At 35.9% G+C, this 13,061-nt stretch overlaps 1 protein-coding gene across 5 annotated transcripts in view; it reads left to right on the top strand.

Moving 5' to 3' along the window:
- trol (terribly reduced optic lobes) overlaps nt 1–13,061 on the top strand; it is a 298,108-nt gene that overhangs the window by 267,880 nt on the left and 17,167 nt on the right. For all 5 annotated transcript variants that reach the window (XM_089645754.1, XM_089645753.1, XM_089645752.1 and 2 more), the window contains 8 exons: nt 3,026–3,224; nt 3,691–3,860; nt 4,124–4,348; nt 5,935–6,124; nt 6,903–7,235; nt 9,421–9,637; nt 10,555–10,749; nt 11,092–11,377. In XM_089645754.1, coding sequence (XP_089501880.1) covers nt 3,026–3,224; nt 3,691–3,860; nt 4,124–4,348; nt 5,935–6,124; nt 6,903–7,235; nt 9,421–9,637; nt 10,555–10,749; nt 11,092–11,377 — 1,815 coding nt within the window. The remainder of the gene's footprint in view (nt 1–3,025; nt 3,225–3,690; nt 3,861–4,123; nt 4,349–5,934; nt 6,125–6,902; nt 7,236–9,420; nt 9,638–10,554; nt 10,750–11,091; nt 11,378–13,061) is intronic.

The following is a 13,061-nucleotide window of genomic DNA, read 5'->3' as shown; positions in this document are numbered from 1 at the left end:
CGTAAATGAGTTTTTTATAATAATTTTCTTTCGCCGATGTAATTAATTTCTTACACAAATTCCTATATTTTTTATAATAACATTGTAATACCAAATTCTCAGGATATATTTTTGCCTTTTCATGAAGATGATTTCTTCTGTGAATCGATTTAACTAGCCCCAGGGTGATCCATGGTGTGAATTTAATTTGTTTATTAGATACGGTTATATTACTTGTGTGTTTTGATATATACTCGTGTAGTTTGATAATAAATTCTTTCATTGCTAAGTCAGTATCTGATTTATCAAGAACATTTAGCCAGTTTTCTGCGCTCAAGTCCTCAATTAACTTGTTGAAATTAGTTTTAGCAACGTATTTAATTTTCGAAGAAGTGGGAGGCTTGTTTTTAAGACAAAGAGATGTTGTATAGTGGTCTGAAATAGTTGAGTGTATAACAAAAGTGTCAATAAAGTTAATATTTTTTACATTGATGTGATCAAGACAAGAGTAGGCAAGGAATTAGCGAGCTTGCTACATAATTTTTTTGTTAATTGAACTAGGTTCTTTTTGCTTAGCATATCAGCTAATTTCAAGAACTAACCGAGGTACCCGGCGTTGTCCGGCTTTTACGCAGAGTTTTTCGAAATCAGAAACATTTCTCAAACTTTTTTCTGATATATTCATAGGCTTTAAACTAGAATAGAAGTGAAGGGTTTGCAAAAGTTTTTAGTTCGGCAGTATATTTCGTTTTAACGGAATGATGTTAGCCTTATATTACACCGAGTCTTCAGGTCTCCGACTCCTCTGTCGGAGCTCTCTAACAACTATTGTTGATCTGCATTAATCAGATTTCTTTTTTAATGCATTTCTGATATCGCCTTTTGGTTGATAGAAGACGTTTTATGTGCAATTTTTGATATCTATTTAAATTTAAAAAAAAAATTCTATCAATAACTGCAACTTATTTTCACCATACGAATCTTCAATTGTTGGTGTTTGCACTACAGCTGCAGTGAGCGAATTATAGATTGTGGGTTCACTTGAGAGCTGATAATAACAACAAAAAAAAATTTATTAAAACAGCAAAAAATTGTGCAACCGTGGAGAAAAAATATTTATTCTTCTCATCTAACCTAATATTATAAAAATATTCATTATAAAAAATAAATAGAAATCACACATAATTATACATAGGTGGTAGTTTCAATGTAGGAACAGCCCATGCAGTAAGTCTGCGAATATTGGATAATGGTTTAAAACCATTTTGGTCAAAGTGAGACGAGCAAATAATATTATGGCAAGTAGGAAACCAGTTCACTTTCTCCCCGTTGCGTCAATCCATTTTTCTTAAATTTTTCGTTCCTTTGGAAATCTGAATTAATGATACTATAAGTTATGAGACATAAAACTGAGATAAATTATTCTTTACCTAATAGAAATAAATAAATAATCCACATTGTTTTTCAAGTGAACTTGGTACAAGAGTCATCCGTCATGCTCCCATCCGTATGGAGACTCTGGCATTCCCAATTGGAGTATATTGTGGGGAAAAAAGGGATAAAATTTCTTTACTCCGCTACGCACATTATTTAAGCAAAACTTTGTTTCAACTTAATTATCACAACAAGCATCTATTTACATCCGGAGAGATGGTAAACGATGCATTTAAGATCCATTTTTCCAATCAAAGTTCATAGGTAAAAAAAAGTTACAGTTTATCATATTTGGTATTTGAATAGAAAAGCATTTTTTCTACCACCATCAGCTTCTACAACAATAATTATCAACAAAAAATAATAGATTTTAAAAAATATATATTATTGTGAAATATCGATAGTCATTTAAACAAACTCACGTTCCATTACTAGCTTTGCGAAGACAGCTTCGCCGACAATCGGGGGCCGACGTCAATAAAAACTTTGAAAAATCATAAACAATTGTTATCGTATTCTAATTTTGCACTTACAGGTGAAATTATATTCCATTTGTTTTGAAGTTCACTTGGCGCATCGCATTTTCACAAAGTTGCACTGAACAAGACGGCATTTTTAATAAAAAGTGGACAAAATGTACTGTGGACAACAGAAACTCGACTAAATGAACGAAATCTTTACGTATTGAAATCCCGCTCATTAAACCGTGATCCGCTGACGGTTGGGCAGCCCTGATAGCATATCCCTTATATTCTATTATCTTTGTTTCGCCCATATATTTTAATGATGAAAGGTAATTGTAAGCTTAATATTTTCATGTATTGATGTGAATTTATAAGAAAACTAGCTGACGTGTACCCGGTGTTGCTGGGAATTATTCTTAGGAGATATACATTTACCATTGCAGACTTTTCTGAAGGCCTTTTTAATGTATACAATTGTTTAGAAAATTATTTTTATGTATCTCATACGGTTTAGCCAGCGTTAGCAATGTAAGTGCCCGAAAATATTTTATTTACGATTTGATTACAAACCATCGACTTATCTCTACTTTCTATAAATATAATATGAATGTATTATATTCATTATATATACATAAACCTTCCGGAAGAAATTCTCTAAATGATAGTAAAAACCGTATCAAAATCTGCTGCGCAGTTTAGAAGAACTAAGCTCACAAACAGACAGACGCAGATAGCGACTTTATTTTGTATTATTTAGAGATAAATATGATTTAAGATTTTCACGGCCAAAAGTATTTTTGTTATTTGTTTTTGGGGTATTATGCCGTGTTGCGCTAACTCCTTCTTTAGCCAACGTTTCGGACAGCATTGCAGTGTCCATCATCAGGGCATCATCATAATAACACATCTGCCCTGATGATGGACACTGCAATGCTGTCCGAAACGTTGGCTAAAGAAGGAGTTAGCGCAACACGGCATAACACCCCAAAAACAAATAACAAAAATATTTAGAGATACTTTATTTTACCTTCCCGGAGAAACATTTCAACAACTGTTTTCTACACAACTTCTGCTGCGACATGATCATTATTATATACTATACTACCTGCCTACTAGGTCACTCAATAACTATACATATTTTCCTCCAGGCTAGCCACTTGTACAGACAGCAGATACCAACTGCCATCTTTGATGACTCTCACGGTTTCACATTGACAACTTTGGACCAACGTACTGTGATTGATTCTAACTTCCAACTGAACATTTCTTTGAATCAAATCAGCTATGGCTTCGATGGAAGAGTTCGAGCCAACAGGCTTTTCTGGTCATTACCGTCTACATTCACCGGTAAGTTAAAATAAAAAAAATATATAACTTAACCGTATGTCAATGAAATAGGATGAATGATCCTTCTCCTCTACAAACTACTGAAGGCTCTTGGCAGTAGAAAATATTTGTTGACCACTAGAAAAAGGATTTCTTTTTTCCATTACCTACCTCAAATGTTCGTACTTTGATTTTATGTTTTTGATTTGATTTTGTATTAGCATTCTAATACAAAAAAAAGTCACGAGCCACCACTGGTTGTACATAATGTCTTCCTCTACATTGCCGCTAATTTCAATTCGTTATTTCTGTATACAGTTTTTGAAATGTTGCTTTATTGCTGATGATCATGATCTTCTCGCCAGTTACTTTGATAATGCCAACGAAGCTGTGGACTCCAATGTGACGCCTGCTAATTATTATTATTAAAAACAATTACATTGATAAAAAAATCGTAATTCTAATATTGTTGTCACTTCTTCAACAGGCAACAAGATAACTTCCTATGGAGGTCAGATAACTGTCACCCAGAAATTTGATGTTGCTAGAGGACGTGATGAATATTCCAACAACGATGACTACAATGTCTTGCTGGTCGGAAGTGGCTACACCATTTTCTGGAAAAATCCTAACCGCCTACGCTCTGGTACTCCACTAGTAAGTGCTCTTAGTTACTTATATTTTATAAAATGAAACACATATGTCATCATCATTATTTTTATCCCCTTACATAGTGGGGCCGGGGACCCACTCTGCCTGTGCAAGATTGTCAAGACACAAATCCACACAAAATTATTGTAATGTTAATACCTATTCCAAGCAGCAGAACCCAAAGTGGAGATTATTGTCTTGTGATCATTGAATATACTAAAAGAAAATCTTTCATATTCTGACCAATATATATATTAAATTATTTGCAGACATACTCAGTAACACTGACTGAGGATGGCTGGAGCACCATGTCCCCTGGAGAGGCTCCCCGTCCAGTTTCCCGCAGCGACTTCCTGTCCATCCTCGCTGATCTACACCAGGTGCTCGTAAGGGCCACTCTCGCGGACCAACTGACCCACACATACATCGCCGATGTTGCAATGGACATTGCCGTGCCAGCCGAAACCGGGCAACCACTCGCCAGAAACATTGAGGTAATTAAGATGTGATTTGAGATTTTTACAGTCAGAACTATTATTGTGATTAATTTTGGGTTATTATACAATGTTGCTCTTTCTCCAGACAGTGTTACAGTATCCATCATCAGGGCAGAAGTGTAGATTGCGCTATAGACTTTAACCGAGTACAAGCTTGGCTTGGCTTATGTAGTTTTGAACTTACATAGGTGTAACATTTTTTGCTTTAACGAAGATTAATTATATCCCCCAACCCGTAATGACTCCAATCAGATATTATGTTTTATTTTTATTTTTTTACTTAATGAGTAAAACCTCAAATTTTAATATTTAATTATTGAAGACAATATTAGTGATTCTTAAACGAAAATTTGAAATAGAAAAATCATAAAAAGATATGCTCACATCTGCACATGAACTCAGGACCTTCGCCTTGCCGGGGCGCCGCTCTACCAACTGAGATAATGGGACCCTGTCTCCTTTGAATAGTCACACTTCAAATAAAAACTACCAACATTTTCTTCATTTTCTCACCGCACATTTTATTGGCTGCTGTATGGTCACAAGATTCAACGCGAACTAAATGCAATCTACACACTGTCTTGGATACATACATACTATTTTAATTTTAATGTGCAACATCTGTTGACTTTGCTGCAATTTTAAGATGAATATTTATTTTTGGAATAACTTAGATTTTGAGTAAGACCTTAACAGGTTCGCTGCCGGCGACTCCGGTCGGAGCCATTCGGCGTCTGGCACTGGGTGCCGGCGGCTCCGGCCGGAGCCATGAGTAGTATGTCTGCACAAACATCATTTTCCTGCCGGCACTCGCGGCGAATGGTTGTTTCTGTAGCTGGCGTTGTTGTTGACAATTGTACCAACATTTTATAGCAATTGGTTTTCAAGAAAAAATTAGGTTATTGTTGTAAAGGGCCATTTAAAAAAGTAAATGATAAGTTTGTGTTTTTTAATTTTTTTGTGTAAAAATCTTCTTATTGTCATAATGAGTGATGATGCTGGACCATCTCGTCCTAAAAAGTCTCGTCCCTTACGTAAATCTCTGCAAGTTGAAGACATTGAGAGGGAGTTAGAAAATGAACTTGAGTGCGTCAATGAGTACCACCAAATTTTATAAATATTTTTTCTTCATGAGATGTGTATTACTTTCGTTATCTTATTTGATTTGCTACTTGTATTTTAGTTATTATTTGAACAAAAGACAAAAAAAAAAATTGTCTATTTTTGTTTTATCAAAATAATAAGAAGAGAGTAAAAAGAGTGCGACTAAACGGACGAAACCGCCGGCACCTGCTAAGTGATTTTCAACCGTGGTGCCGCTTGGCACCTAGGATCAGTTATATTGTGCATAGGCGGCAGCGAACCTGTTAAAATGTAATATTTGGATTAAGTTACTGAATTAAGAATCGCTAATATTATCTTCTATATTATGTTTTTGATAAGACTGAAACCGTCTACAAAAAAAGGTTGATCTACCATTAAACTTGATAACCGGTTGTAAATCTGTCTGAACTTGAACATTTATGATACTACACCATGTGTCCAATATGTATATTGTATCTCACATTATATCATCCTTCTAGGTGTGTCGTTGCCCCTCTGGCTACAGTGGAACCAGCTGCGAGACCTGTTCCACCGGCCACTACCGCTCCAAGGCTGGCCGCTGCGAGCGCTGCCCTTGCTCTGACCGTGAGGAAGGCTGCCACCTCGGCAGCCGCGATGTCATCTGCGACTGCCAGCCCGGCTACACCGGCGTTGATTGTTCCGGAATCGGTGGGTAGCCAACCCTTATCACTGATCTACTGGACAGTATACCTTCATCAAAGATTAATATGTACATTTATGAAACACTAAATATTTGTCATATCGTATATCTCTAATTAAACTGTTGAATCTATTCTTCAAATAATGTTTAATTCGCTATGCAATCAATGTAATATATTATGTTATGTTGATCTCACGGTGAGAGTTCCTGAGGTTTATATTATAACATTTGTATGCAGCACTTTTTTTTTTTTGTACATTTTCTATGAAAGTGATACCACATATAGAGGGTAAGGTTTATTAGCACATAACCCTTTAATGGTTGCATGACATAAATAAGTAATCCTACATTGTATTAACTAGAATTTCTTGAAATCTATAAAAACTTACTTACGCGCAAAACTTACAATTCAAATGTATTTAAAGATTGTTATAATTTATAATGCATACTATTGTACATATATTTTTTTAATTACTTTTGTAATATGTATGTAACAAAAAAATTATTGATAAATAAAAAAAATAAAAAAATCACTAAACGCCCAAAGTTTTGTCTCAATCACATAAAGAAAAATAACATTTATAATACTATTGGACGTGGGAAACTTGGAAATGTGGGAAAGCGTAATATCTGGCTTAGTAATAGCTTAATTTATTAGCTATTTTTGAGATTTGCCTACCAGCTAAGGCTAAACATTTTAAAAAATTGTGGATAATTCTTTAAAAAAAATGAATGTGTTTAATTTTTAGTTTTTGTTTTATTAATTTAATTATTTAACGATTTCAGACTACAGAAACTCTACCCTCGTCCCAAACACTCCCCCGCCCGCAATCATCCCGACGATCCAGGTTGTGATCGCAGCACCGACTATTGAGAATAAGCCAGTGGGTGGCACCGTCCAATTCATCTGCACGGCCAGGAGTTCCTACTCTTCATCACCACTTCGAGCGACCTGGAGCAAGGAGAGGGGAGTCCTACCACTTGGAAGATTCATTGAAGACGCCAGTGGCGGAGTGCTTACCATCAGGGACCTCAAAATTTCCGATTCCGGAACCTACATTTGCCAAGCCAATGACGGAATCTCGACCGCGATGGACAGAGCCACTTTGACAGTTCCACGTAAGTTATCCATAAAGATTTTAACCTTTAAATTAACTATAATTTTAAAAATAATACAATATATTTGTACCATTAACATTTTTTTATCCTTTTACTGCTGCAGTTTTTCCTGACAGTGTTATATATGCCCCTGGTAAGTATTGTTTATCTTTAAGTAGGTAGGTATGTCTTATAATACGTATTTATTTTCTGTTAAGAATGCCAAGCGATTTATTAACATTTTTTTCCAAGTGGAGTTTTCAATTATCATGTGTTCTCTACAATTTCCTTTATCATGAAACTATTTTTATTTCAATGATAAAGAATACTTTAATAAAGAATATTAAAAAATCACTTTGACAAAAAATGTTATTTATTATATATATATATATTATAAATGGCGTGCTTCTAAGGTGAAATAAGTTTCTAAGGAAATTGAGCATTCTTGTTAAGAACAAAGATGGATACATAAATGGATAGTACGTATATTCTCTCATGTATATATAACGCATAAACCTCTTTTGTATTTTTTATATTTCTTGGATATGGTTTTGTTCAGAAGGTACCCAAATAATGGAAATATGTTCCAGGATACTGCGAACAAGGGCTTCATATGTTCTCAGTACTGCGATTCCGTTAGTAAATGATCTCGCATTACGAAGAACAAATCCAAGCATTTTGTTGTTGCGGGAGACAATGTCATATATGTAGGATTTGAAAGAGAGATTTGCTTTGGAAATCCCGCTAAGGACTCAAATCAAGTTCTTGCGTATTGATAAAAATATATTAATGTGGTAGGGGAACAGGAATGTATCCTTCAATCTTGTAAATGTGACGACATTTCTGGATGCTGAAAAGTTGTTCAGTTCCAACCATTTGACAAGTAGATCAAGGACATTGTGGAGAAGAATAGAAACAATGTGACTTTAAATAGTTTTGAAAAAGTTTATATCATCAGCGAATATAAATATATATTTATATCATCGGAGATATTTTGAGTGGTTGATGGTCTTACCAATGTTGTTAATGAACAGAAGAAAGAGGAGGGGTCCTATGTTCGATCACTGGGGAATACCGGAGTTGGTTTTGTATTCTGTAGAAAGATTTTGTCCGTAACTGACATAATGACTACGAAAATCTGATGTCACTCAATTTTTTTACTGTAATATAATATGGTCGTTTTTGTTAAATGCTTTCTCGGAGTCTGTATAAATCACATCAACAGGTACAATCTTTTTCAAACGACTTATTAATATAGGTAGTAAGATTCATAAGGTTTGTTGAAGGTGATAGAGTGGGGTTAGATCCGTGATGATTCTCGGTGAGTGTATGTTTGGTTCGATTATATTTTGTGAATAAATTGTGGTTTCTAAAAGTTTTGCAGATGCTGATAAGACAGCAAATAGGTCTATAATTATCAATTGATGACTTTTTGCCTTTTTTGTGCATGTGTGTAACTTTTGTAAGTTTCCAAATTTCAAGAAAGATATTATTACGAAATGAAACGTTAAAAATGTGCTTCCGAGGTTGAATTAAATAATTTGAGTATCTTCTGAGTATGACAGATGGTATACAAACTGGGCCGACGGAGTATTTTGGTTTTAGCTTGTGAAAAGCAGTAACAATATTGTCCATATTAATTTCGTAAACACGTGTAAAGCATTGTACGATGACGAAGCTGTGAAGAAAACGTCAAGTTTTGGATATTTGTCGCTAAGTACTGATTGAAAATAATCTGCGAAACCTTCCGGGATCTCAGAACATCTATCATATTTATTGTAGTCATTAAAATCGACTGGGGTCTGTTATTATACTATTCTCTGCCTCATGTGTAAAGTCAGTGTAGGCCTGAACAATTAACCACTTGATTATTTTCCGTAATTTTTGAAGTTAAGGCATTTGGTTTTTCCAAAGATAGTGCATTCTATTTTTCTCTCGTATGCGGTGAATGATCTCTCCAGTAAACCATATTGGATATTGTTTATTGTCTTTTAGTATGTAGTTTGAGTGATGTACTGGGAAGTTACGACGGTGATCTCAGCGGTACGCCCATAATGAAAAATTAAAAAATATTATTTTGTATATTTATTTATCTCTTTTCAAAATAAAATAATTTTTTAACAACAATTTTATCATTTCATAATTTTCTTATTTCTTTAGATAAACCAGAGATCAGCTCAAATTTTAATATTTGATTATTTTGCAGGAAACGAGGTAGTTCCTCCGCAAGTGTCCATCAACCCCGCCTTCATCGAGGTGTACGAGGGAGAGCCAATCGAGATGAGGTGTGACGTTGCGGGAATCCCCACTCCGGCCACCACCTGGTCCCGAGCTGATCGCAAGCCTCTCAACTTCCTGCACACTTTTGTTGATGGAGTGTTCAGAATTAGCCAAGCCCGCCAATCTGACCAAGGAGAGTACAAGTGAGTATGAAATTTTCAATTTGTGCTCTACATGGCCAATAACCTATGAAAATATTTATGTGTTTGGTGTTGTCTATTTTTTTTTTCATTTACGTTACCTCAAAAGGAAGGGAAATTGTATTACAAAACAAACTACTTTAATTGGGTTGTACTAGTGCAGACCCGTGAAAAATCAAACCTGAAAAAAATTATAAAGTTTTTGAATCACAAATATAACAATTATTAGATAACTCCGACAGCAACTGATTACATACTAAGTTGTAATTTATTTCGATGAATTGTACATAAATTTTGATTATATCTATGTACGCATTTTGATTTTAGTAATGAAAAGATCCCTCAGAAATATTCTAGCTTATTATTAGCTTTCAAAGTATTACTGAAAATATTAATCTTTATTGTGTTTTTTGTAAAGCTTATTGTTACATTTCATTGGAACATTGTCAATAGAGGTGACTCACAGGGTACTATTATTTTGTTAACAAAATTATTTTTTTGTCAATTTCTAAGGTTTCTATAGCACACAAATTAAAATATGTATTAATATTTGAATTGGTTTTTTCTTTGTTGAAGCTATGGCCTGCTCTATTAAATTATTATAATTTGTTAACTAAATTATTTACAAAATTATGTTCACATTCTATTAATATTTTGATTATCAAAGTACTGCAAACAACCGGCCCATGATGAAATAATAACAGAACTTGCATAGAACTCAACTTCATGTTCATGTTCTTGAAATTTGATAAATTGTTTAAATTCTGTGGTACAACCTGTCCTCCCTTTTTTGTAATATTATATTTCAGAACTATCTGTATTTTAAAATCTATTATACAAATATATTAAATAATAAATAAAATATCTAGGTATCTGCATTCTATTTAAAAGTTCCTCATCATGTTCTTTAATGTTCGCAGATGTATCGCAAACAATGCTGGAGGCCAGGATTACAAAGTAGCAATTATCTACGTCAACCCACCCCCTGAGCCCTACCCGCGCCAGCCCATCCTGTCAGTCAGACCCGCTTCGCCCGTAGTGAAGGAGGGTGACTCCTTGACCCTCGTTTGCGCTGCTGAACCCTCCGTGCCCTCCAACTATATCACATGGACAAGGTATGGAAACATTTATGCCTATTTTAAAACCAGTACAACACTACCCATTGGTAGTAGTTGCTTTCTTGATCACCCAGGTGAGAGACCACATTTTGAAATTAAACAATGCATATGCAAAAGTGGCTTTTGCTTTTTTTGGTGATCAAATCTGAATATCGCCAACCTTGCTCTCCCATCTTTAAGATGAACTGTAAATATTTTTGTGATTTTAGCATTTCATTACTGATAAAAATAACACTCTCTGCTTTAAATGACTAAGCTTTATGTGTTTAAAAAAAAAAAAAAAATATATATATATACGTATTTGGTTTATTTTATAAAGTTTGTTTCACCATCTTACAGAGACGAAGGATACCTTCCACCAAATTCCCACTCTGCCAATGGCCAGTTACGGCTGGAAGGAGTACGCCCTGAAGATGCTGGAGTCTACCGTTGCTCAGCCGATAGCGCACCGCAGCGAGTGGTGCCGGCTAGAGTGGTGGTTACCGTGCAGAGGGCACCGCGCCCGCCCATGGTGCCAGGAACCGTGGTCGTAGATAGAAGTCACTCTACCGTACCCGAGGGACAGAGTCTGACCGTCAAGTGCGAGCCCAGAGGAGCCCCTCTGCCAATCATCAAGTGGACCAAGGTAACATTCATAGATTTTATTATAAGTTTTTATTTTTATTTTAGTTAATTTTAGTTTATATTTTAGTTAATATTTTTATCATAGATTTTTTGTAAACTTGGAACATCAAACAGATTAAAAATATCAGTAGTTGGCGTCCTTACGGGGAGCTTTAATATGGTCTTTATGATCCAATTTTGAGTTTTCTTTAGTTGTTTAAGATGGTTTGATGATGCTGAGCCCCATTCTTTTTATCATCCTTAGCTTTTTTGAGATTCCTTTGATGTGTGCATCCCAATGAAGTTTGTCGTCGTTTGTCCAAGCATTTCAATGGAGTCTTTATTAGGGAGGGTGCTTCCATCAAATTCCACCAAACTATATCAGACAGTTATTGATCTCACTCTTTGCCGAAATAAAACATACTTGGGTTTTTGAGACATTGAATCTGACCAGCTTGGCCTTACCCTAGGTATGAACCTTCTCGAGGTGGTAGTCAACTTTTGTCTCAAAACTTTTCAAGCTGTATGGACATCATAAGTGGAAGGAGGCTTGTCAAAAGGATAACCCTTGTGAATGGTGCTGATAAATCTGCAGAACACCTCTTAAGGACCAGGGCAGGTATTCCGTCTGGCCTGCTGGCTTTAACGATTTTCAGCTGATTAAAGACCCGGAGAACCTCCTTGTACCGAATCTTTGGTTCCTTAATGGAAGGGGAAATCTCAGGAGTTTTCCGCGAAAATTTTGCCTAATAACTCAGCTTTCTCATGAGCCGAGTTGGCCAGCGAGCCATTCGGCTTGGTCAGAGGTGGAAAAGTGGTTCACCGGAAATTTCTCCAAATTGAACCAGCGAGCAGAAAGAATGGATACCAGTGTGGCAGTCTGCCAGCTTTTTGGAAATTCTTTGGTCGTGATCGCTCTTAGGTCTATTTACGGTTCTCTTGCAATCCTTTGCCCGTTGTGGGTAGATAGTTTATCCAACGAGCCAATTTTCTGGAGTGCGTTAAAAGCCACTTTTTTAATCTGACCGCTTCAGCAAAGCCAAGGACAAACCACAGTTTTGTGCCTGCTCCAAAGGATTTGACGGTGAAGGGAATGTAGCAATCCATCGCAGATGTGATTATTTCTCCCACCTCTCATGCCCAGATTGATGGGTCTTCTGAGCTAAAGCAGACCGCATGCTGTCCCATTTTGCTGCTATGTAGTGACATTCCTTCTTCTTTACATGATTGTCAGGTTGACTGTTCATGGAGGATGGGACAGAGGTGGTAATCAGGCAATGGTCAGAGGATCCTATAGGCACTGTAACCTCCACTCTGTACCCGAGTGGCTCACTGGTGAGAGACAGATTGAGCAAGTTGCCTCTATCAACAAGTTGTCAATGGATAGAACACCAGGCTTTTAGTCAAACAGATCTAGTTTTTTCAAATTTACTATTAATTTGGATAGTCTTGGTGGACCGTAGGTAACCTGTTGCACTTTGGCAATTCGGTAAATAAAAATATTTATACATTTCTTTATGAGGGCTTGTCGCGGGCTAAATGCAAAACCGCCGGTTTTTGTGACACTGAGTCACGATGGCTGTTGAATTTCATATAAATAGGCGACTAACTTGATTCAAGGCCCTGACCTGGGATGTCACGGTAGGTCTTGGGTTGGACACCCTTGTATTATCTGGTATATTTTTGTCACATAGTTTTGATACTGT

This window comes from Hesperophylax consimilis, chromosome 23 (assembly GCF_061612785.1).
Source record: "Hesperophylax consimilis isolate HC1 chromosome 23, BYU_Hcon_1.0, whole genome shotgun sequence".
Lineage (NCBI taxonomy): Eukaryota > Metazoa > Arthropoda > Insecta > Trichoptera > Limnephilidae > Hesperophylax > Hesperophylax consimilis.
Note: the sequence above shows the minus strand (reverse complement) of the source record. Positions and strands in the feature narration are given on the sequence as shown.